This window comes from Corvus cornix, chromosome 1A, assembly GCF_000738735.6.
Source record: "Corvus cornix cornix isolate S_Up_H32 chromosome 1A, ASM73873v5, whole genome shotgun sequence".
NCBI classification, from domain to species: Eukaryota; Metazoa; Chordata; class Aves; order Passeriformes; family Corvidae; genus Corvus; species Corvus cornix.
In genome coordinates, this window is record NC_047057.1 from 61,199,558 (window position 1) to 61,224,259 (window position 24,702).

A 24,702-nucleotide genomic window follows, 5' to 3' on the forward strand; every position below is an offset into this window, starting at 1 on the left:
GGTGCTGGGTGTGCGTCCCGTGGTGCGCGCGGGGCGGCACGGCACGGGGAGAGAGAGAGCGGCAGCCGGCAACTCCTCGTACGCCATCTACAACTTCTTCGTGAGGGGAAACGGAGGGCCGGGCACTGATCTCCGCTCTCTGATGGCCAGGGACAGGGCCTGAGGCGAGCGATGTCAGGGAGGGTTAGGTTGGGTATCAGGAAAAGCTCTTTCCCCCAGAGGGTGGTGGGGCACTGAACAGGCTCCCCAGGGAATGGGCACGGCCCCAAGGCTGCCAGAGCTCCAGGAGTGTTTGGACAACGCTTTCAGGAACAGGTGTGAGATTGTTGGGAACTATCCTGCGCAGGGCTGGGAATTGGACTCGATGATCCTTGTGGGTCCCTTCCAGCTTTGGGCACATTCCGTGGTTCGGGGACATGGAGTAGCACGGCGCGGGTGAGCGCTCTCCGGCCGCTGTCCGTGCCTGTCCGTGCGGACGCGCGTGGCCGCGTGTGCCCACAGGCGTGCCCGTGCCTCGGGCTGTGCGCGGCCCCGCTCGGGCGCTGGAGGGAGGTTGCGCGGGGGCGCGCAGGCGGGCGGGTCCCTCCGGGCTTTGGGGTGCGGGTGTTCCGCGGAGGTGGGAGCGCGGTGCCGAGGGGCTGCGGGTGCTGCTGAGGCGCTGTGGGGTGCCCGCATTGGCGCGGTCGCTCCTATTTCTTGCCACTTTTCTCAGGTCGGCACTTTCATTCCCGTGGTGTCCTACAGTTCGCACCCCCATGGTGTTTAGTTTTCACCCCTGCTGTCGCATTTCCCTGCCACTGCCCCTATAGCTCTGTTGGCTTCTTTTCTGTGTCTTCTTCCTTTTCCCTGTCCTCACAGTTTTTGTACAGCCTCTCCGAGGGTCGTTTTGGCGATGTTTCCGCTCTCTTTTGCAGTTTGCACACACCAGCACCCCATCCTTATTCCACATTCTCCCTATATCACTTTCTGCTTGTGTCCATCATTTTCTACCAGATGGATGCCTGAATTGAAGCCTCAGGAACATGGTCTTCAGCACTCTCTCCACAGGCAAGAAAAAAAAATGGGTTTCTACACTCACAAAGTTTTGCCTTACTTCTCTGTGTACCTGAACACTCAAGGGCATGGTCCTGGTTGTTTTTTCCTTTATCTGCCCTCCTGATCTCCACTTCTCAACAATTCCTTGATAGTTCTTACAGTTGAAGTGAAGGCTTTTGGAGAGCAACCCTTGCTGAACAGCCCTCAGACAGCAGTTCCAGCATCAGCTCCAAAGCAGTCTCAGACGAAGCAGTCACTGGGAAGACCTTAAACTGCACAAGTTTGAAGCTACTGAAACTGAAACCCTTCAGGAACCTTAAACCTGGATTTGTGAGTTGACAGAGCAAAAAGGAAAAAATGCTACAACGCTGTAAAACAGACCCTCCCACAAATGCAAATAGAAACTTGGCTACTGTGAAGACTGATGATGGACAGGAGAGCTGTTTTGAAATTCAACCTCCTTTCAGCACATTCAGAGGTATTTCCACCCAGACAGGCTTCACTACTCCCAATGCAATTACTTAAACCATTTGCAGTGTACCAGGTGGAAATTGCTGCTATTGCAGTTCTCACTGCATCCCACTGTACACATAAGAAACAAAAACTATTTTTTTATCCCATAGCTTTTAATCCTCAACTCTATGTTTATTACCTTACTCTAAGAATAAGTCACTCTGTTTCCTTTTTCATTTTTCAGGGTACATACCAATTTCTAAAAGGATGCTTATTGGAATTAATTTTGAGAGGAAGGTTTATTATGTTATGCCAAATGTATAATCAAGACACTGACGTGCACTTGATACATCAAATTTATTTTCAGTGAAGTTGTTAGTTAAGTTTTTCTTTCTCAAGTTAACTTTAGAGTTTATTCAAAAACCAACCCATTCAACAAAAAAACTACAGTATACAAGCTGTACTGTGATAGAAAACTGGCATTGTTCTCCCCTGGGTTTTTTCTTTTATTGTAATATGAAAAAGTAAGAATCATAGAGTAATCTCATGTTTCCTTTTCTTGCTGACAAATTACAATACATTTCCTCTGCTTCAGTATTCAAAGTCGTTTCAATAATTATATTGGAAGAAATCAATCCACCAACTCAGGTAATAAAGACCTTGACTGTTGCATGGGGAAAGTAATTTCTGCCTCTCTACATTCTTTGAATACTTCCCATCAACTTGTAAATTACTATTTTATAGAATTTAGAACAATACAGAATCACAGATTGGTTGAGATTGGCAGGGATCTGTGGAGGTGATCTAGTCCAATCTCCAAGGATGGAGACTCCACAGCCTCTCTCTTTTTACGGTGGGTCAGCCTCACTGTAAAAAAATTTCCCAAACAATTCCGATTTGTGGCCCCTGCCTCTGCTCCTCTCACTGGACAGCACAGAAAAAAATCCTGGCTCTGTCCTCTTTGCACCCTCCCTTCAGGTGATTCCCCTGAGCCTTCTCAGCAGTCCTGAGAGAGATGCCAGGGGCGAATCCCTGCTGGCTGCTCCTACCCACCTGCTTGTCCTTCATGTGTCTGGAAATCCTGGATTACCTTTCCCATGGATCTAGGTGAGGCTGACTGGCCCATAGTTCCCTTTGTCCTTCTTCTTGCCCATACTGAAGATGGGAGTGACTTTTGCTTTCCTTCAGGCCTTCAGGCACTTCTGCCAGTTGCCATGATCAAAGTGTATCGAGAGTTGCCTTGCAGTGACATCTCCCAGCTCCCTCGGCATTTATGGATACATCCCATCAAAGCCCATGGACTCATACGTGTCCAATTTGCCTGAGTATCCTTGACCAGATCCTCTTCCACCAAGGCTGCATCTCCTGTGTTACAGCCTTTCTGCTCTCAGGGACCTGGGATTCCTGAAGGCTGGTCTTCCTTGTAAAGGCTGAGGGAAAGGTGGCTTCAATACCTCAGTCTTTTCCATGTCCTGTGTCACCAAGTCCCCTGTCCCATTTGGTAGTGGGCTCCCAGCTTTCCTGACGTTCCTTTTGCCATTTACTTACAGAAGTGCTCCTTTTTGCCTTTGACACCCTTCACCAGATTCATTTCCTTTTGGCATTTCTTTTGGTTTTCCTAACATAATCCCTGAGTACCTGGACAGTGTCTTTGTATTTCCCCCAAATGACACATCCCTGCTTCCACCCTTCCTCTGCTTCATTTTCAAGTTTGAGTGAGCTTTCCTTTTTGTGGTCCAGGAGCCCCTAATTTATCCATGGATCCCCTAGTTTATCCACGCATTTTTGCCTAACTTCTTGCTTGTCAGGATGCACAACTCAAGCTTGAAGGAGGTGATAGCTGAATATTAGCCAGCTTTCTTGAGCCATCTTCCCCTCAGAGCCTTATCCCATGGGACTGTTCTGAGAAAATCCTTGAAGAGACCAAAGTGCAGTCTCTCTTCAGGGTGGTGAGCTCGCATTTTGTCCCTCTCCCTGCTCTCGGGGTCTCCACCATCTCATGGTCACTGCAGCAAGGGCCCAGGGAGCCCTTCCTTGTCCAGGAGGGTGGAGTCCAGTGGAGCCTCTGTTCTCACTGGCTTCTCTCTCACTTGGATCAGGAATTTGTCATTGGTGACCTCCAGGACTACAAAAGGAAAAATTAAGAAATTCTAGGAATTAAGTTACTTGTAAAGCTGGAAGCTCAGACCCCTTAAGTTTAGGGATAATAACATATTCCTTAATTAGATGATCACAAACTCCGCCTCTCACAGGATGCTGCCTTTTTTTTCAGCAAATGAGCTGGTTTTCAATAGTCCCTTTCATCCTCCTCACTTGATGTGCAATTATTCAACATATTACATAGCCCTCAGACTGGATGCAGGATTATTCATTCCCTTCTTTCTCCAGGATCCTATGGGGCTTTTACCATTATGTACCCTCAGATCACAAGCACTGAGGAATGAATACATTTTATCCATCATGCAACAGCTGGGATTATCATCTCCATTCTGGAGGCAAAAAGGGATTAATGCTACTGTTTTCTTGTATCTGCTGATTGTGGGTAGCTGCCTTGAACATACATGAGTTTCTTTTCCAGGGAACTCGCTGTTTTTACAAACACAGGTGGGACATGAGTCCTGCAGGGCTGTCTTTTACAATCCTTAGCCTCTGGAGTTCTGCTATGACCTGAAAATCTGTGCTTTCCTCCAGCTTTCTCCACGCTGGCTGCAGAAAAGATCTTGAAATGCACTGTTTGAGGCTTAAATACCAAAAGACTGATCAGAAAAGCTAAAATTCATCATTGTTCTAAAAATTTCATCATTTAAACCAACCCCAGTGAATTTGGAGTGCTGGCAACTGCCAAAAGTATCCCATAAGATTTTCGGATCCCATAGGTAGAGTCTATTTGATGATTTATGGATATGAATAACTTTTTCTATTTATAAGGTGTCTCTTCAGGGGCCTCAGGCTCTAGTGAGTAATCTGAAGGGAAAAACAGGATTCCTGAAGGTTTTACATGGTAGGTGTTATGCAAGGTGCCTGCATTCCCCTGTCTGGAGCAGCGCACACTGATCCCATAAGGTAATTCAAAGACAGATTGAACTACCAGATTTTGTAATTACAAAACACGGTGTTCATCAACACATAAACATTCTGCAGATACAAATTAATTCCTGTAATTGTATTTCTTGGGAAAAAAAAATAAAATAAAAAAAAGAGATAACACCTTTCAATAAAGAAGAAAGGTTCTGTTTCAACTATTGCAAAAGCTAACATTTCAACACAGCATTTCCAAATAATTTCATGTACTGAGATTATTTCACCTATAAAAATAATATAAAAATAATATAAATAATATAAAAATAATGCTGAATTTTTTTTTCTTTACAGTAAACAGTTTTCTTCTATGGATGTATTGTACAAAACATTCCTTTTTCTTACAATTTTTGCAAAGGAGAACATTTAAAGCTGCAGAATATCTTTAATATTGGAATGGAGGCAGTTCTACAAGATCTACTGAGATGTTTAAGGGTTGGGTTTTTTTTTGAAGACTTCCATTAAGGGGGGAAACCCCAAAACCTGACACTGACTTTAAGGGAAAGTATTGCTAATGTTGCAAATCCTTTAATCTGAGTCCAAATGGTTTCTAGATTAAATATCTGCAGGGTACAGCAGACAAATGCAAAATGCTGCTCCACCTCCCTGTCTTCAGAACGCTTCAGAGTAAGACATGAGGCAGGTAAAGGACTATTTCCCATTATAGCTGTGAAAGGTGATCTGGGAAAAGGTAACAAAGTTACTGCCAGAGGAAAGTCATTGTTCCTTGATTTTCATGTTGTTCTGCAAGCACCTCCCAGCCCACTCTGAGAAACATGAAGCTGAACCTGGGAAATAAAATTCCCACTGGACAATTTATGAGAGAATTCTGAAAACTGAGATCACATTGGTCAAGAATTTTAGGCAAAATAAAATTAACGAAGTACTTCAAAATTTGTCAGAGAACCTATTTGGATATGTTAAGTAGGTATAAGGTGGTCTACATACATCTGCTCCATTGTGGGAAATGAAGAACAATCCATCCCAAAATAACCCTGAGCTTGGCACTAACCTGGGAATTGCTGGATTGAATTCACTCTACCACACAGAGGATGTGTTTCAAACTTGAAGTGGCCAAGAATTACTGTTCATAAGCAATTTTGGATCCTTCCAGATGGAAGGATTTAAGGCACTGCCATCAGGATTTGTGTGTTGCAAGACACAGGAGAAACTTCTGAGCAAAAAATTAATGTTGAGTACCTGGCTGTCTGTGATACATGAAGAACCTAATTCCAGGCCAGAGCTGACAGACATGAAACTGGAAAAAAAAGGTGATGATGATGATTTCTTTGCTAAGAGATTAAGGACCTGACCAGCTGTCAGTGAAGGGAAAAATTCTGTTGCTGGATTGACATCTACAAAGTTTTTGATCAGATTCTGAATATGTCAAAAACTAGGAACTGACAAGGCTTAGAGATACTGTTGTACTGCCACGCAAACACGACTTTTAATGAAGAAACTGAGGAGGGAGTTGTACTTGTGCCTGTTAAAGCTGTTCTTGAGCTCAGTCAGTGGCCAGGTGGGCAGTCCCTGGCTGCAGCTTTATCCTGAGAAGTGGGGTTATTGCTGTCCACTCCTGTTCCCTGATGCTCCTTTGTGTCACTGCTCCTGCCAAGGCTCCTTGTGTCACCATAGGGCTAAAGGTGACACGAGGCAAATGCACAGTCGGTGGTGTTGTTCTAGCAGAGTGTAAAGTATAGCTGGAAGGACCTTATCAAGACAAGAATTAGCTCACCAGAGCACTGAATTGTGTGGTGAGAGCCACTCTGGCTTGCTCCCAGATCTTTATTTACCATTGGAAAAAGACTGGATGCCAGCCAGCTACTGGCCCTGGGAGGAGGCAAAGGAACTGTGTTTGCAAAGGGCTTTGCAAGTGGTAATTTATGGCATAGTCACAAACAAGCGTAGTCCAGGGTACCTAAATTTCAACTCAGCCTTCCTCAGCCGCACACTCCGACCACAAACCACATCTCTACAAATAACTCGTGTAACACAGAGACCACACACAAAACCGCCCTGAACATGCATTTGCCTGCACTACAGAACAAGAACTGAGATGGGCAGAACCTTCATCACCTCCCTGCTTGGTCAGGGACGACAAGGGTGACCTGTGAGCAGCCACCAGGGGCCCGTGGGGAATCTTGTTCTAAGGTGGGAGCTGCAGATCCAACCCCAGGCAGAGCCTTGGCGCGAGCAGCTCGGCTCAGAACTGCACGTGCTGCCCTCGCCCCTCCAGCATCTCTCTTGGAAATGCTCTTTCCCTTGAATTTCGTGGTTATTTCTAAAGCCATCGGCTGCCTTCGCAATCTTGTCTAAAGTGGCATTCTGTGCATCGCCGTGGCAAGAAGGATGAGGGGCAGAACGGCGGCCTGCGCCAGCTCGGCGTCGGGGCCGGCGGGGCTTCAGGCAGCCGAGGGGACACCTTCGCACTTGGCGCGGGCCTCAGGGGCACCGCACCAGACATGGCGGCTGACCGGAACTGGCTGCTGCCAGCACCCAAGATGGCACGAGGGGCGGAAGTCTCCTGGTGCCACACCAAAGATGGCGGCTCAACCGGAAGTAGCGTCGCTCAGCACCCAAGATGGCGGGGTTGCTGGGCGTCGCGTTGGTGCCACACTAAAGATGGCTATTCGGCACGAGGCTCGCCTCAGCCTTCCAAAGATGGCAGCATTTTGCGCATGCGCCTTGGGTAGCGAGAAAAACGGCGCCCAGAAGGACCCCGCGCCTCTCAAAGGCATCTATTCAATTGCCTGAACCCGACGCCGCTCTTTCAGCGCGATTTCCCGCGGCGTTTCCCGGTGTGGGAACGCGGGCGGCGGGGTCACGGGCGGGAGCCGCGCAGGCAGCGGCGGGGACGCCTTCGTCGCGGCCACGCCTCGCCGCTCCTGTGAGGACCCCACGTGGCGCCGGGTCTCGCTCCCGGCCCCGCTCCCGGCCCTCGCCGCCGCCTCCCCGCGCTCTCCCCGGCCCGGGGAAATGCAGGAGAACACAGAATCATCGAGAAAGAACAGCCACCAGAGCTGCCTGAGCCGTCCCCCTCCCCGCAGGTCGGCACCACTTCAGCGGACTCTCTGCAGTGAAACCGTGAAGGTGGGGACGAGTGCGCAACACCCTGGGAAGGGCTGTGGGTGTGCCTGGGTGGAGAGGAAATGGTCAGGGCTTTTCCTCTCCTGGCTTGAGGCCCAGTGTGGCAACACCACGACGTCCCAGTGCAGGATCGGTGCCCCAGGGAAGGGCTGTGCAGCTGTCCTGAGCCCCAGCCTCTGCCTCAGCATCGGTGGGCAGGCGGAACTCACCTATTTCCAGGTTCAGATCCCTTTGTCGCTCCTGCGCGTTGCTAGGCACTGAAAGCTCATTTCAGTGGAATGCTGGGCAGTGCCAGGCCCGCAGGAACATTCTGGAAGGGCTGTGCTGGCACCCCCAAATTCCAGCCAGGAATGCTGGGCACTGCCAGCTCTTCGGGCCACTGCCTGATCCAGAGAGTTTTCCCATTATTTTCTGTCGTGCTCAGCACCTGGCCTTCCATTAGAGTGTACCACTGATGAAAAAGGCTGAAAATCCCATGGGAGCAGCTGGAATCACCGCCGATCACACAGAAGGCCCGGTCCCAGAGCCGGCAGCAGCCCCGGTCCGGCCCAGGTGAGAGGGACGGGGCCGCGGGCGATGGTCCCGGCCCGGGCAGGGCGGTACCGGGGCGGTACCGGGGCGGGGCCTCAGGGGCGGGGCCGGGCCCGGCTCAGGTGCGCGGGGCCCCGGGGCCGAGGGGGTCTAAGCCCGGGAATCGCCTCCTTTGCAAACTGCCTGTGCCATGAGGTTTTCGACAGGAGAAATCAAGGAATTGCTCCTGGCAGGGTGGATATTAAGTTATCACAAAGGGAAGTAAAGGATAAATATTCCTGTAAGAGCCCTTGGCACCTGCTGGGCTGGATTGGGAAGGGGACATTCACTCCCTGCAGGGCAGACTCACGCCCAGTTCCAACACAAAGCACAGACTGTCAGGTAGGGTCTGACAGCAGCACTTTTGTCAAACCTCATTGTCATTCTCCTTTTCAGTGACTTTTGCCACCAAACTCTGAAGCTGACAAGCCCAAAAGCTCTGTCCAGCCTCTCAGGAGCAAAAGGATGCTCCCAGGGATGAGGCAAATTCCCAGCAAACACTCCCAGCACAGCCTGGAGGCAGCGCTGGAGCTCGGGTGTGGGGCTGGGAAGGGCTGCCAGGAGCACGCAGCCCCAGGTGGGGTGGCAGCGGCAGCAGCAAATTCCCACAGGCTGATGGCACAACAGAGAGACAAAGGCCAGCAGTGCCCACGGGAGGTGCAGGGTTAATTCTGCTCCCCGTGCTGCCACATCCCCGCAGGAAATCTCCAGGGGAGATAGAAACTCTCAGGGTGCCCAAAATGCAGCATCTGTCACCCTGATCCTTGCTTAAACTCAGTGTGTGGGGCCAAACCCCCACAGGTAAACACTGAGCTGACCTGGTCAGTCTCAAACACAGCCCCAGTTCTCACCTCCAGCCTGCTCCTGGGGCTGCTGCCACATTCCTGACAAGGAGCCCCTGTGGACAGGGCTCTCTCTGTGTCTCAGGTGCTGGGCACTGCAGGGACCAGGGCAGCCCCCTCTGGGGACAATTGGGGATTCATCCCACACCACAAGCAGGACCAGGGGCCCTCCAGTACAGGCTGGTGGGGCCAGAGCTCATTGGGTTTGGCTGCTCAAATACCAAAGCTTTTGGCAAAGATGGGACAAGTTAAGTGGGTTTTCCTGTCCTGAGAGAGAGAAGAAATTGTTGAAATTAAGCATGGAAATTAAGTCCACTGTGGAAGTCAAAGGCTCCTGGCTTTCCCACTCCTGTTCTGATTGCTCACTAGAGGGTTTTATCCATAAAAAAATGAGAGGTGGCACCAAATAAAAGAGCTCTTTTTCAACGTTTCTCCCCTACTTACTTTCATACCTAAAAAGGATGTCCATTTTTTCTTAGTGCATTCTTTGCCTAATTTTAACAGAACCGTTTTTCCTTCCAGGCCCCACTTGTGGGTTATTTGCTCCTTTGCCATTGGACTTTGGACAAAGGAAGAAAAGGATCTGTTCCACAGGGTGTCATCCAACAAGAACACCCCCTGTACCAGCCCCAGTTTGTGCCAAGCATGCTGCCTCACTTTCCCCATTTTGGAGTCTGGCTCCAGTCCAGTCTGAGCTTTCCCCTGTTTTCCATGTCTAAGGACAGGAACTTGTCCTGGTCAGGGTGTAAGATCTTAAACTGCACATTGGTATGGGGGGCTGTGACTGGGATTCCAGCAGGGAATTCATTTTTTTACAAATAGAAACTACTCCAGGGAGCAGCACTGAAACGTTGGGAGCTGCTGCTTCACCACACGGTGTCAGCAAAAGAGAGAAAACACAAGATGTGTATCCATACACAGGGATAAAATGATTCCTCCTGCTTTTAGTGGGACCAGGGCTAATTCTGGCCTGGAATGACAAAGAACTTCTCCCTTAGACCCCCAGAGAGCCCTCAAAAAGCCAAAGTGCAGCAGGGAGGGAAGGAAGGAAAGGCACCTCTGCCTCACCTGCTGGGGACAGCACAGGTGCAGCTGCTCCTGGGGACTGGGAATGAGTCCGGAGCCAAAAGCACCCTTCCCAGGCTGGAGGGGCTTGCCTAAAGCACCACCTCTGGGAAGCAAAGGGCTATGGAAGAAATGGAGTGGCAATTTACAATAATAATCATAATGGATCGGGAAAGAGCAACAACAGAAGCAACAATCATTCCAAGGGAGCAGGAGGGATGCTGAGCTTTAAACAAGGTTTGAGTGAGGCAGCAGCTCCTGGGAGTTCTAACCCACGGCTCCAGGTCTGCGCTTCCAGGAGCACTGCAAGCTCCTACTGCCCAGTCCCTGGCTTTGCCTCCTGCCAGTACTCGGCACCTCGGGCACGGTTGGGTGCGAGTGCTCCAGTGCTGCTGCCCAAGGGAGCAGGAAAATGGCCACTAAACCCCTTCCCACTGGGCTGGCTCCGAGCTCTGGCTGGGGAAAACATTTGGCACCCCTGGCCTTTCAATGAAATCAATTTCCATCACTTTGAAGATGCACTGAATAAACCCAGGGCACATAAGTAAACCTCTCCCCATAAGGACAGCCCCAGGGAATACACAATTATTCCTATGCCTGGCCAAACAAACCAGCAGCCAGGTTTTGGGGAGAGACTCCAGACTCTTATCTCCTTCCCTGGCTGTGAAACCCTTGCAGAAACTTTGGAGTTCATACAGGCTTGTCAGGATTTGGACACTTAACATTTGAGTTCCATTCACACCAAGGAATTGGAAGTGTCCTAAAGGCACTTCCTCTGATACTTTAGTTTTAAGCCCTCTACCACCCATGAATGTGGATGTCCTTTTGTTAGGAACACCCCACCTCTGCTTCTTGAGGCGTCTCCATATAGGAGAGAAAATAAATGTGGACAAATTTTAGAATGCAGCTTCCAAGTCAAGTTACCTGCTAGGAAATTACTCCAGCTCTCTGGTACCTTGGGCTGTTTTAAACACAGCCTGGCCCTTCATGGCTGAGGCTCTGAGCTACACAACTTGTGAGCTGGCAAGTAACAGCAGCTGAGGTCTCATCCCAGCTGTACACAAAAACAGGGAGGGGGGGCTGCACTTGGATACATGCAGGCAGGGTTGGGCCCCTTCTGAAAGCTTCAATCCCTGTTTTTCAGAGATTCCATCAGGGATAATGAGCTTTTCACTAACCTCTCTTAAGGCACATTAGAACTCCAGTAAGAAGATGGACTCAAACCCTTTGTTCCATTGGCCTCACACCCTCAATTCCAACGGGAATTGAGACAGACAAGTCCCTCTCCTTGGAAGGCAACAGCTCTTACCTGGGCCTGTGCCTTCCCCAGCCTTTGGTGGCCGCTGTCTCCATCCTCCCACACCTCCTCATCTTCCTCCTTGGTAGGGTTGGCTTCCTCATCCTGCAGAGCAAACACAGGGGGCAGTCCCCAACCTGCTCATCCCAAAGCTGGGCAGCAGGGATGGACAGGTGGGACCCTCTGGATGGTCACCCCTCTGCTGGCACCATCCCTGCTCCATGGTCCATTCCCATCACACAGATAATATCCCATTCCAGATGGATTATTGGAACTGATGCCTTAGGTTTTAACTTGTGTATTTTTCAAATCCTGCACTCCCTAGTGTGTAACTCCAACAGGTTACTTCTTGCAGCCTGGTAACGACTGTTCTCTCATGCTGGTTAGACATAACAAACCTCTCCAAGCTTGATCTCCAATGACACCCACACTGTCCTAGGCCCAAAATGTGTAAACTAACATCTTAAGAAGGGGGATAAACTTGAGGAAATTACATCATTAACTGAAGTTTTAATTGGAGAATTAACCCTGCTGTGCAAATGAACCAAACTTATAAAAGTGTGAAGAACTCATGACCTGCCCAGGGTGTACCTTTGAAGGCCCTTCACATAAATACCAACCTTTATTCCCTTATTTTTGTCTAGTCCCTGTTTTTAGGTGGCCACCCCAGGCATCAGAACAATCAGGTAGATTTAGTTGTGCTGGTCTGTAACACAGGAATCTGCAACACTAAGTTATTCTCAAATAGAACACTTGGTTGCAGGGACATATTCCCATTTTTCTTGCCCAGATTCCATGATTCAGACAGTATTGTCTTTCCCCAGAGCTATGACTTCAGCTGGTTCGGGAAAGCCATTTGGCCTTTGGCTCCATTGTTAAGACTGGTGGATCCAAACCCTTTATCTCCACCAAGAGGAGTGGCTTGAGGTGGACCTCCTCTTTTCCCCACTGTTTTTAAAACTGGCAATAGCAATAACTGTGCTCCCCTGCCATGGGGTTGAATAATCACATCATGTTCACGATTGTTCTCTGTGGAAAAGTGTAAAAGGAATGTAAACAAGTCTCTGACACAGCATCAATAATGCACTCAGAGAAGGGTGTTTGTTGCTGAGGGTGTCCTCTACTCATGAATGCTGTACAAAGTGAGTTTTATGTAAATACTATACCAGGATTAAGGATGCTGTGGGGTTAAGGATACTCTGACATCTCCCTATGGCACTGTTTTCTCCTCTTGCCTCCTGTGGTGATTAGAGACCACAGAGTTAAGAAGTTCCTTCTCTGCTTCTGAGTATGCCATCAGGTTTTTTTCTTTCTTGTCCTTGAGGAGTTTCATGGAGGAGGTGTGTGTCAAAGCAGACTTGGATACTGTGATTCAGTTCTTAAAGCTGAGGCCTGCCCTTCTGGAAAGAGCTTTCTCCTTTTCCTCTGAGCCTGTTCCCAGCCAGCTGGAATGTAGCACATTCTACAGGGAAAATGAGTGGGGAGATAACAGGACATAGTCAGTTCAAGGGTTTGCAGCAAGTCATTAAAGGTTTTAAAAGTTGGAAGTGACAAGTGAAGAGGGGAATTGTCTGAGCCAGTACAAAAGGGTTATAATTAGGAAGGGAAGTACTGGAATAAAAAAGATAATCCTGGCCCACATGGTCCCTACCCAGAGGGAGGTCCCAGCTCTGCTCCTGGTAGGAGGAGACCTGCTGACAGCTAAGTGGTTCCATACTTGGCTGTGTTGCAGCAACGTGGAAGGGGCTGGATTTGGAGCCTTCTCTCCTTTCCTGTTCTGAGAACAGGGGCACCAGTGTCTTCAGGTGGGTTTATCCAGAGGCTGTGTGTAAGAGGAGAGAAGAAGAAATTCATCAGGGCCCAAGCATAATAAAAACCCTTCTGATGTTCTCCCCCTTTATCAGCAGCAAAATCAAAGCATTGAGCTTTTCTGCATGATTTCTGCCTGACTCAGTGCCCATCTGATCATTTACAAGACACTGATAGTTATAACATTACCTGCAGTTTCCTGGAGCCATGAAACAGCCAATACCTGCAGGATGTTATTCCCTGACAGCACATTCAGACAGAGACAAACTACAGGATACTCTTGCCCAAGTGAACAGTTGCTTTCCTTCACCTGGGAGAGCTTTGAGGTGCTGCTTGGAGCCATTTTGCAAGTCCTGGCTGCAGGTAAGGCCACAAAAATGTAATTGACTCTCAAGATGCATTTTGGCCCCTTTTGTATAGACCTGTTTTAAATGAAACATTGGGAGGGTTCTGGGGGGTTGTTTTACAAACAAAAGCTTTTCTTCAAAATAAATAAACAAATCCAAAATTATTTGTTTTCAAAATGCTGAAATGCAATACTAAAGGGCTGACTTCTCAGTATTGTCTTCTCCTTTCTTTATCCATGATTTCTTCCCAGTTATGGCCTGAGCTTACCATTCCACAAGTGTTGTTTCTCAGTTAATTATGTTTTTCAGTTAATCCATCCCTAAAGCCCTCTCTGAGGGTCCCTTGTCAAAACTTGTAGCTCTTTATAAATGGAGTACACCAAAGATATTTACTCCAGGGCCAACGAAGAAGCCATTCAGTCAGAACCAGTAGATGGCAGTAAAAGATGGGGCATAAGGAAAAAAAAATTAAACCTGTAATTGGGAAACAGCAGATGAGTTCTCCTTTCACTGCAGAGACTTCCCCAAACTGGTGCCATGCCCTGTTTCCATGCACAAAGGAATGGTTTCTTGGAGTGCCGTTTTTGTCTTGTCCAATGCCTTTTTCCCTGGGTGCTTTGGGCACACAGGAAAGTCCAGTGTATCTGCTCAGTAAATTCACATTTTCATGATTCAACCCCACAAATAAGATTCCCTAAAGAGGAGTTGCAAGCACAGTACCCAATCCACAGGTAGGACCACGCAGGAACTGCTGAAAGTCAGCTCCTCCTCAGCAGTAACTGGTGGGGGTGATCCAGCAGCTGCACAGCAGCTGATGGAGAAAGGGAAGAGTGCAATATGCACAGCCAGCTCAGGAACTGAGAACCCACTGGTCCCCAGTAATGTCTGAGCAGCATTTGGATGAATAAATTGAATTTTACAGAGAAAAATACATCCTGAGACCTTGAGCCAGTGTGGTTGTCAAAGCCCAAACCATGCACTTTGATACAAAGCCAGAACTTGTGGAGCAGAACTCTCTGGTTTATTCTCCTCATATTTCACCTCATAAATACCCTCAGATTATCACATGTAGTATCATGATCCAGCTATGATAAATGTAACAGTTTTGTAAAGTGCAGTGAAAATGAACACCATTATTATTCTATATTAAATATAGAATCAATAGAGTTAGTGCAATTAAAATACATTAAAAATCTAAATATATCCTGTTGGTTCTTTTCCTCTCCTTTTCACAACCATCACCACTTTAGAGCCTCAGAAAAATTTACATGGGAAGGTCATCAAGTCCCACTCCCTGCTTAGAGCAGGGCTAACTTAAACTTGAATAAAATCACTCAGATTTTCTTTTAGGGCTGAGAAATCTGATAAAACCCTGTAAGTGGGACAACCAAAAAGCTCTTGAATGCAAGCAAAGTCTCAGTCATGGCAGCTCCTTAAGCCACTCACTGACAACCATCACTCACACAGTTCTGTGCCCATCACAGGCTCAGTAAAAGTCTTGTCTCTTGCCCACGTGATGTCTGAGCTGCATTTGCATTGTGCTTGTATAAAACGTGAATTGCAGTGTAGAAAGTAGGAATGCAATATTTAATACCAGCAGTGTCTTGTCTCCTGTCACCAGGTTCTCTTTGCTCTCTGCTGGGGAGGTGGCTTTGTTTGCCAGGTGCTTTCTGAAGTTTGGGGATCAGCAGGGCTCTTGGAGGAGTGTTAAAAGTGAATACCAGGCTAAGGTATGGGTTACAAGAGATCTTTCTGGGGTTGAGCTACAAGGTTTGCATTTGAATTGGATCTGCTGGGGTTAACTGACAGTGCTGGAACAAGGGCTGTGGCTGAATGGCAAATCCTACCCTTAAGGTTGTGTAAGTGCTGGACAGCTGCAGGGAAATATCAAAACCATTGGGTTTTGGTCTCCATTTATGTACATTTATGTTTGTGTCATGCACAAACAGAGCCACCCAAGCCTTCTCTGCAGGCAGGGATGGTTTTTGTGGTCTCACAATAAGGTGCAAGGGCTTTATTGACTTGTTCCTGACTTGGGAAGTGCAATGAGGAGGGCAAAGAGCAAAGATGGAATAGAAAGCTGGAAGAGAGAGCCCAGCAGGCCTGTGCTTCCTCATCTTACTGTCCCTGATGAGGATGGCATCTGCTTCCCATTGGCACAGTCCTCCAGGAAGTGGATCCCAAGCCCTCCCTCAAGTACAGAGCAGCAAACCTGCTCTTCCCATGCTGCAGGAGCAGCAGGGGCCTTGGCTATTGCTGCTCATGTGCACACAGGAAATGTCTTGTTAGCACCTGAATATCATAAATGCTTTGTTTTCTTATGTGCTTTAGTGAATAATAATAATAATAATAATAAAGCACTTTTTCTTATGGGCACTTTAGTGTTTGTCTGCTCTAAAGGATGTGGCTGGTGAGATGGAAAGGAAAAGAAAAAACTAAACCAAAACCAAACCCAGCTGGAACTAAAGCACTCACAGTCAGTGGAAACCGTTTTCAGAATTGTACCAGTGTGGTCTGGTCCTGTGACCAATTTTCCCACCTCATTTCAGAGTCCAAAAACCTCAGCTACAGTTAAAGCAGAGTTGTGCCTGATGCCAACAGCTTTGGAGCAGTGCCTGCTCTCAGGGTGGGTGGGTGGCAGTGCCACAGGGACACAGATCACTCTTAGCACCGTGCAGGACAGGACTATAACCTGAGATTACCCAGATGCAAATAACCCCTCCAGGCTTTTACTACTACATGCAGAAGATAAACAACCAAAAATAGTGAACTCTATCAAAAAGAGTACAAGCTTATCATTCAAGAATCAACACTATCACTAAGGCAAGGAATTCTTTAACATGTCACAGGAGAGAAGACAGCTGGTACTAAACCCAATTAGCAGAATAATTTCATTCAGCAATTTAGATACCACATAACCACTTAAGCTTGCAGTATATAACTAAAAATTTAACTTTATTAAAATTTTAAAATAATAAATAGACAATCCATATCACAAAATTGGATGGAATCTGTAACTGAGGCAAGAAAATCACAGATCTTCGAAGTGTCATTTGGGGAACTTCTAGTCAATTTAAATGCACATGGTATATTATGTTTACTTAGATGTGTCTTACCTTTAAAGATATTTAACAGGTCAAAAGAAGTATGCTCTGAAGTTGATGATGGGAGCTATATTGTCTATAACAAGGATAATGCAGAATTATTACAATTCATGGGTGAGCTGTGAGATCAAAGCTGCTGCTGTTTCTCACTCTCCTTCCTCTTTGTCTTTGCAGGTCAGCAAGGCTCCCCTTATCGAGTTCTCTGTGCCTGAGGTGCTTCTGTCCCGCTGACCCCCTGTGAGTGGCAGCACAACACGTGCTAATGTGGCTTTGTTGATACCAGCACTGAATTCCTGTGTGGCATCTGCTGTGACTACAAGGAGAGACAGATCTGCTGGAGTGACCCCAGGCACCACATCCACCTTCGAGAGTCTCGTGAGTTCAGGCTAGGGGAACTGGGGCACTCCATCCTCAGGCTTGCCACCCTCACCAGCTGTGGGTGGCACTTTCCAATTCTCTTGTGTTACCAATACAGAAAAAGCATCACAATGGCCTTACAGAGCTACCTGGTCTCTTAGACACAGTGCCAGTGACTTTCAGGAGCTAAATACCTTATGTAAAATATCTTGTCTGTGATAGGCCCTTTCCTTGATACACTTTTTAGCCCATTGCAAACACAAGTTTTGGGATCCCCTCCCCTCCACAGCCTGGGTTACCCAGTTCTCTAAATAATGAGTTCCAGATCTTTGCCCCCCCCAGCCTCAGCCCTGCACCACCTTCAGTGCCTGAAATGCAGCAGATTCCTCGTGGCCCCCAGCAGCTCAGAAGCCCCAGTTCTCAGCGGTCTCAGGGGAAGCTGCTGGGGATGGTGACACCCAGTCACTGCCAGTGCTGGCCACGGTGCCTGAGGCAGCCACAGAGGAGCACAGCCCCGAGCACTCGGCATGGCAACCCGCAGCTGTGCCCTGCCCTTGGAGCTCCTGGCTTATCCACAGGAGCCAGCACTAGTTATCCTGTAGGATTTAAAAGAGTTTTTTTAAAAAAAGAGAGAGAGGGGTACAATCTTGCTATTTAACTGGAACATGTAACGTGAGAAAAACAAGGTGCTGCCCCTGCAGCACGCTGAGACCCCAAAAATGCATCTCTGGGAATCCCAGGCAGGTAATACTACAGGAGGGCTGGCTCCTCTCTCCTCTGCTGGCCTTCTGCCTCAGGAAGTGGTACCTCTGTCCCAAGCTGGGATGTCAAAAAGCTGCTGCTGTTCAAAGCCCTGCTGTGCAGGCAGCCCAGGCAGCAAGAGGAGAATGAGCCCATGCAGGGCTCACAAATACACAGCACCTCTGCCCTAAGGCCACACTTCACAATTCAACTCTGTGGCTGTGCATGCTGCAGATTCCTGCTGCAGACTGCAAGCTCAGCTGATTGCCAGGAGATGAGCTCTGGACAAGATGGAGTAAAAGCATTTCTGTTTGGGTACTGGAAGGAGGTCCTGCAATCACAGAGCAGCCTCCAGGCTGGGGAAGACAGGTAATCTAGAGAATGGAGCTAACATGAAGGAAGGGATGATCTGGTTCATCTCCAGCAAGGAAAAGGCAGTACTTAAAATTCACTGGCTGCTCTGCACATTGAGTAAATAGAAAAAAGCCCAAACCAAACCCAACCAACTAAAACACAAAAAAACCCCAACTCATCCCAAGCAGCTTACCTTCAAGGGTGGCTGTGGATTAGGAGTGTTCTCTGGTGAGCAGTGCAGGTCCTTACTCAGACCCAGCAGCAGACCAGCACTGTGAGTGAGCATCGCTGACTCCCCTGGCCTGACAGTGTTTATGTCCTCAACTCTCAGCAGAGTTTCATCTTGACAAAATCGATGCAAAGGCCACAGATTCCTTCACCAGTACCACTGTCCACAGGCCACATGTGGACAGTGCTGGCATTTTTTTGTCATGAGAATGAACACCAATTTGTTCAAGAAATTTTGGAAATAGCCCCCATATGCTATTCTCCCCCTAATGGTGATTGCCCAGGTCCAGGGGAGAAGCAAACTGGTCTAAAGGAAGCCAACAGACTAAACCCTGAAAGGTGATGAATTTTTCCAGGGAATAGAGGTGGGTCTCATTCTTCAGCAAGTTTGTGATTTGAGTGGAGTGCAGAAAGAGGGAAGGCACAGTGAGAGAACAGCAGCAGTGGTGGGGAAGTGGCCCACGAGTGCTACTTTGCCAATTGTACCTCAGTGTGGCAGTATCACATCTTGCTGGTGCTTTCCAAGAATGTCCAGAACACATATTTGTATTCCCAGAGCAGAGAGAATCACTTAAAAATTGCTTCCATGCCAGCTGATCTGACAAATATATACGTGGAGGAACACTGTTACATGCGTATGCTCAGAAACAAATGCCTGGCAAGTGCAACGTGTCCTGCATTAGGAGCCCTCTAAGCACATGCAAATGAGAGCAAATCACAGCCAGAGTATGATGTTGGGGATTGCTGGTTTGCAAATCAAAAACCAAGGGCTCTTAATTCACACTAACCCAGAACACAGTTCCAATGTGATATGAAGAGAAGATGATTTCATGATGAGGACAAACAGATATTGGAGCAGTTTGCTCACAGCAGCTGTGGAAACTCTGTCCTGGGAGGTTTTCAGCAACACCCAGCAACCTGTTCCTAGTTCAGTGTTGAGCAGGAGATGGGACTGAAGACATTTGGAGGCCTTTCCTCCCTGACTGATCCTGTGCTAATCCCCCCTTTTCTGCACAGCCATTCTGAAATGGAGGCGTTCTTCCTGTATTATTTGGTGGATATACATTTTTTGGGCACAAGGACTACTCCATGAGCTGATGAAGCACAGGCAAAATAACTTTCTTCTACTCTCACCTATCCAACTGCCACAACAAGTCTTGGGCTCCTGGAGCTGGCCAGACAGCCCTGCCAGGGCATATGAATACAAAAGAGGAGAACAGTTTGGGATTATCTCTTGAGAACAGTCTGTTCTTTGGCTGACTTGATAACCAGAAACTGGCACTTGCATCTGCCTGGAGTTGTGTGGAATTACAGCTTCAGTGGACACCTACTTTCTCAAAGCTCCAAAACATTTGCTGCCATTCCCATCATTCAAAGCTTTTAGTTCTGTAAAATTCTATCAGTGCTGTTCTCCAGTTATTATCAAGCCTCCCTCCTTGTTTGCTTTCTCCTCATGGTGCTGCTGAGAAATGGTGGAATACAGGTACAGTCCCAGGTCATGCCAGCTACATCTTCACTGGTTTTCAGTGCCAAAAGGTCCCTTAGGTAAGTATAAATTCTGCTTGATGCCCTTTGGAAAGCTTGGTCACACTAAGCACAGTCTGTCTCTGCTCACAGCTATGTTGTCAATATGTAAATATGTTGCCTCCTGACAACTGCAGTTCAGCAAGTTTCAGGCTGGCTGGCCCTCTGCAAATGGTAACCTCAAAGGCATAACACAGTCACAGATGTATCACTGCAGCATAAATAATTCATACAGAAAAAGCCTTCACTAGAAGAGAAAGATCAAACATTCAAATGCTTCTCCCACCACACGCAAATGAAGTTTAGGATCTACATTAAAAACCAGTCGATGAAACCAGTTCAACATTTTTATTTAGTAGTAATGCAGTGTTTGTCCTGATACTATCGTGAAGCATAACCACTTCAAACAGGTGAGGTTTCGTGCAGCTTTCCACTCTTGGAAGTGTCTACATCCTAACACCATTGCCCAGTGCAGAGCCAAACACTTGCTACAGACTGGGATTTACAAGCAGCAACACTCAGCTGTGTGATGATGCTGTTTGCACAGCAATGCAGGGGACTTGCAAAGCTCCAGCTGCATGTAGCATCCCACTGCAAAACCCACCTGCATTTGCCACGTGATGATGTTTCATGTCTGCCAGGGCAGTCAGATTTCAGTGCTTTCTGCACAGGGATTCTAGAAGTGTCTGTCACCACAGTACTTGACAATTTATCTGGTTTTTTACTTTGCAGGCTTGGAGATTTCATGTGTCAAGATGATCTCGCAGATGTAACAAGTGACTTTGATATTCAAAATTCCTTGCTAATGTCCTTCATAAAAGCTGAAGTAAACTGCCATGAAATAAATGAACATTTAATCAGTTACTGACTACAGTAATAAGCAGTGGGAAGATACCAGTGTGTCCCCCAGAGGGATTCCTATTTGGACTTGTAGATTTATTAAAAGGTCAAGTAGAAAGGTGGCAGTTGATTATTTACTGATTATTTAATAAGTTACCTATGATCACAGTAGTGTAAAACAGCTGCAGAAGTACCTTGCAGAGTTCTGATTGGTCTCCTCAGGGCCAGCTCATTGTCCACCAGGACCCTCAGGCCCTTCTCCTCAGAGCTGCTCTCCAGCAGCTCACCCCCCAGCCTGTCTTGGTGCCCAGGGTTGTCCTTCCCCAGGTGCAGGACCCTGCATTTGTCTTTTCTGGATTTCAGACAGTTCCTCTGCCCATCTCTCCACCCTGCTGAGGTCCTTGGGAAGGGCTGTGCAGCCCCAGGGGAATCAGCTGCTCCTCCCAGCTCTGTCACCACCTACCCCCTCACCCAAGGCACTGATGAATAAATTAAACAATTAACCAATACTGGGGGACACCACTGGTGACAGGCCCCCCACCAGACCCTGTGCCACTGATTATGACCCTCTGGGATCTGCTGTCCAGCAGGTGTTGATGGGGGAGATGAGATAAAACTTTCAGCCAGCCTTCACAAATGGCACTGCATTAATCACTGCCAGCCAACAAGAAAACTCAAAGGCACAAAATACTCAGATACTATATTTAAAAAGAAATAAAAGCTTAGCTGCTCACCCACACTATCTGAGACTTGACAACACCACAGAAAGCAGCATCACAGTAGACTCTGCATACCCATAAAAGACAGTTTCCTCTTCTTCCATGAAGATTTTGCTGGAATGTTTTGCCAAGAATTCCTGTGCATGGCACCTCCCTTTTTTTGTTACTGGCACAATCCACCCATGTCACACTCCTGTTTGTGGCTCTTTTACACAATGCAGGTTTTGTCACCATGAATTGCAATGAAATGCACAGATTATTTGTTTCATAGGACTACTTTGACATACACTGAAACAGTAAAAAGTGTATTCTGTGTATTTAAGAGATTAATAGATTTTATTGTTTTCTAAAATATTTTACAATACAGAGACCCAAACCAGTAATTCCTGACAATTTTAGTAACTGTCCTGTGGATGAACAAATATGTGGGTAAGTTTTTGTTGACAGACATATACATACATCCACTTTCTAAGCTTGCACACTTGGATTCATTGAAAATGATGACTAAATACATCTATAAGCTCAAAGATAAAGTCCAAGATTACCAACAGTGTTTTATAGTTACCTGGAAAAAGATCTGTTAACTTCATTACAGTGTAGCTTCCTAACATGGCATATCTACTTACCTGATATTTAGTTTTAACACAAATCTGCTGTAATTTTACAACCCAGTTTTCAATGTCACAAATGCATATTTGACACAATTACAGCTGGCCGAGTTGTAACTGCAAACAAATGTACATTGTACAGTGTTCTGCTACAATAATCCATGTATGGACTAAATCTAGTTTCTATTTTGACTCATTAGTTGATCCACAAATACTGATTTAGAGTATATTAGTGTATTTACTGTACTTCTGAAAAATCTAATCACAGAATACTTTGTCTATGGTACAGTAATGAATATGGCAGGAAAGCAGATTTAAATATACCTAAAATTTAAACTCTTAAAATAGTCTAAATCTTATTGACACCAAAAGGCTTGATAACTAATAGCCATGCTCTTCATATTTTGGAATATCAAATTATATGTACATATACACAACATAGATAGGCTCTTAATAAAAGCATTTAGTCTATTTTACAGTCTTCTCTGTTCAAGATAATCAGCCTTCACAGATTTAACATTTCAAATCACCCAAAAATCATTAGCAGTTAAAAGGAGATTTTTTTTTTCCCCCCTGCAAACATGTGCTGGAAATAGCCACTCTTCTGGGGCTTATGCACAATTTATCTTTCTTTTGAATGCCACTTAAGATCTAGATGGAAAACTCTTAGTTCAAGTGTCAACCCACGTAAAGAACACTTGTAATAGAATCCCAGCCTATGACACCTGCAGATATCTCTGCTACAAATAACCTTCTGTAACAGATATTTATTAAATACAGTATTTTGTTTTACAACTCCATTTACAACTTCAAGCCATGCTGACAAGACAGAAAGATTACTACAACATGGGAAGAGATTTCATTCAGTCAAATGGTGTCTAAATCTATGTCATAATTTAAGTATTAATTGATAAATCAAAGCATACAAAAAGGTGCTTAACTACATAGCATTTAAATAAAAAAATACTGCATCTTTCAGACATTGATAAGAACAAATAAAAAATTAACTCTAATAATTTTTAAAATTCAAGTTGCAAGTTACTGAAGGTCACTTAAAATAACTGATTAAACAAAAGTGAGCGTAAGCCACATACCTGGGGTAGGATGAGGCATAAGCATAGAAAATGCAAAAAATGTTTAGGATCCACAATAACAGACCATGTGGGAAGAAAAAGCTTAAAAAGTGTTTTTCTTATCATACTATTTTTCAACCTAACTCCTTTCCTTTGCATTGTGTACAAGTTGTGGAAACAAAGTCAAGCTTTTGTCTTTAATTCAGCCTTATTTCGGTATCAAGCTCTCGCCTTTTCATTAAAATATTTACACTCTATACATCCATTCCATTTCCTCTCACTTTACCTAAATACACTGTACAGGACTACAGAGCTCTTGTGGCACTTCTGTGTTTATTTTGTCCTTTGTCACTGGATTGGTTCCACATAGTTTGCTGGGTATAAACCAACTTGTCCATTGTCCAGGCGTCCTTTGCACCAGCCCTGCTCATCCTCGTTCTCCATTTTGGTTAACTCATCCCCTGAAGAAAAGAAGGAATATTGTTAACAAGCTGAATCCTTTTCAGTAAAACAGGAAGTTATATGACAGTTACCTACATGTCCATTCTTCCTCCCCTGCCCAATCCAGGCCCAAGAAGAAATCCTCCCTTCTCTGCTCTTCATGCCATTGATACTAAGAGTATCTATCATTTACAGATTTGCAGATTGGATGAGAGGTCCCCAATTTCAAGAAAATAGGAAGAATCATTACTTAGAAACTAAAACATAGCTGTGGATCATACAACTACCTCTGAACCAGCAGAATAACCCTGCATTTGTAACTCCCAACCTATGTCAGCGCAAGTGAAGTATTTCATTAGGCTTATTGTCTTAAGGTTTTATGTGAAACATGGAAGAAAATGCTACAAAGATTGAGTAACTCAGAATTTGCTTCCTAACTTACTGACTATCCATTCAGACATTTATGAACTATAACATAAGTTCATTTTGACTACAGTGCACATCTGATACTCCACATCCTCAGTGAATACCTTGACAGTGGAGAGCCTGCAGACTCCAAGATGCTCCATAGGAGCAAGTGAAGCTCCACCTCAGCCAGGCAAAAAAGGCCACACTGAGTAACAATTATTTCCTCCTGTGCAACTTATTTGTGTCAAGTGATTTGCCTAGTTAAAACTGATTTGTGTTTTATCTCAGCAATAGGAAATAGATGATGATGATGTTAATCACTTATTACAGTCCCAAAAAGCAGAGAGTCTTGGTGTCATTTAGGAGAATATAAACTAGCCTCAGGACTATAAATTCTTTGGTAGAAATGGACAAGCTTTGTATTAAATCTTCTCAAGACATCTATATTTATAGCTTTTCTCTTAGATAAAAAGGTTAAAGCTTCATCTCCTCTAGTTTTTAAGTTTATCAGGAAACTCATAAAAAAACATTATGAACAAATGTTGGCACTTCAGACTCTACTTGGTTTACGGAGACATTTTACAATTTTTCCCACTTTTTCTAATGCTGCAGAATGAGAGTACAATTCCAAACCTTCCTGTTACTTCCATGAAGTGTGTGTTAATAAAGAGTGGAAACAAAGACTACCAAAAATTCACATTTCAGTGACAGTAAGCTCCAAC

General features: G+C 46.0%; 1 protein-coding gene and 1 long non-coding RNA gene across 8 annotated transcripts in view; one reads left to right on the forward strand and one right to left on the reverse strand.

The window, feature by feature from the left end:
* Positions 1 to 274: 274 nt before the first annotated feature.
* Positions 275 to 22,264, forward strand: LOC109146119. Its single transcript, XR_005604553.1, has 5 exons — positions 275 to 315; positions 994 to 1,513; positions 4,861 to 8,205; positions 13,432 to 13,599; positions 16,862 to 22,264. It is a non-coding gene; the product is annotated as an uncharacterized LOC109146119 (long non-coding RNA).
* Positions 21,759 to 24,702, reverse strand: part of PACSIN2 (protein kinase C and casein kinase substrate in neurons 2) — a 53,911-nt gene continuing 50,967 nt past the window's right edge. For all 7 annotated transcript variants that reach the window (XM_039571492.1, XM_039571490.1, XM_039571491.1 and 4 more), the window contains one exon: positions 21,759 to 23,592. In XM_039571492.1, the coding sequence (XP_039427426.1) occupies positions 23,480 to 23,592 (113 nt within the window). In that variant the 3' untranslated portion in view covers positions 21,759 to 23,479. The remainder of the gene's footprint in view (positions 23,593 to 24,702) is intronic.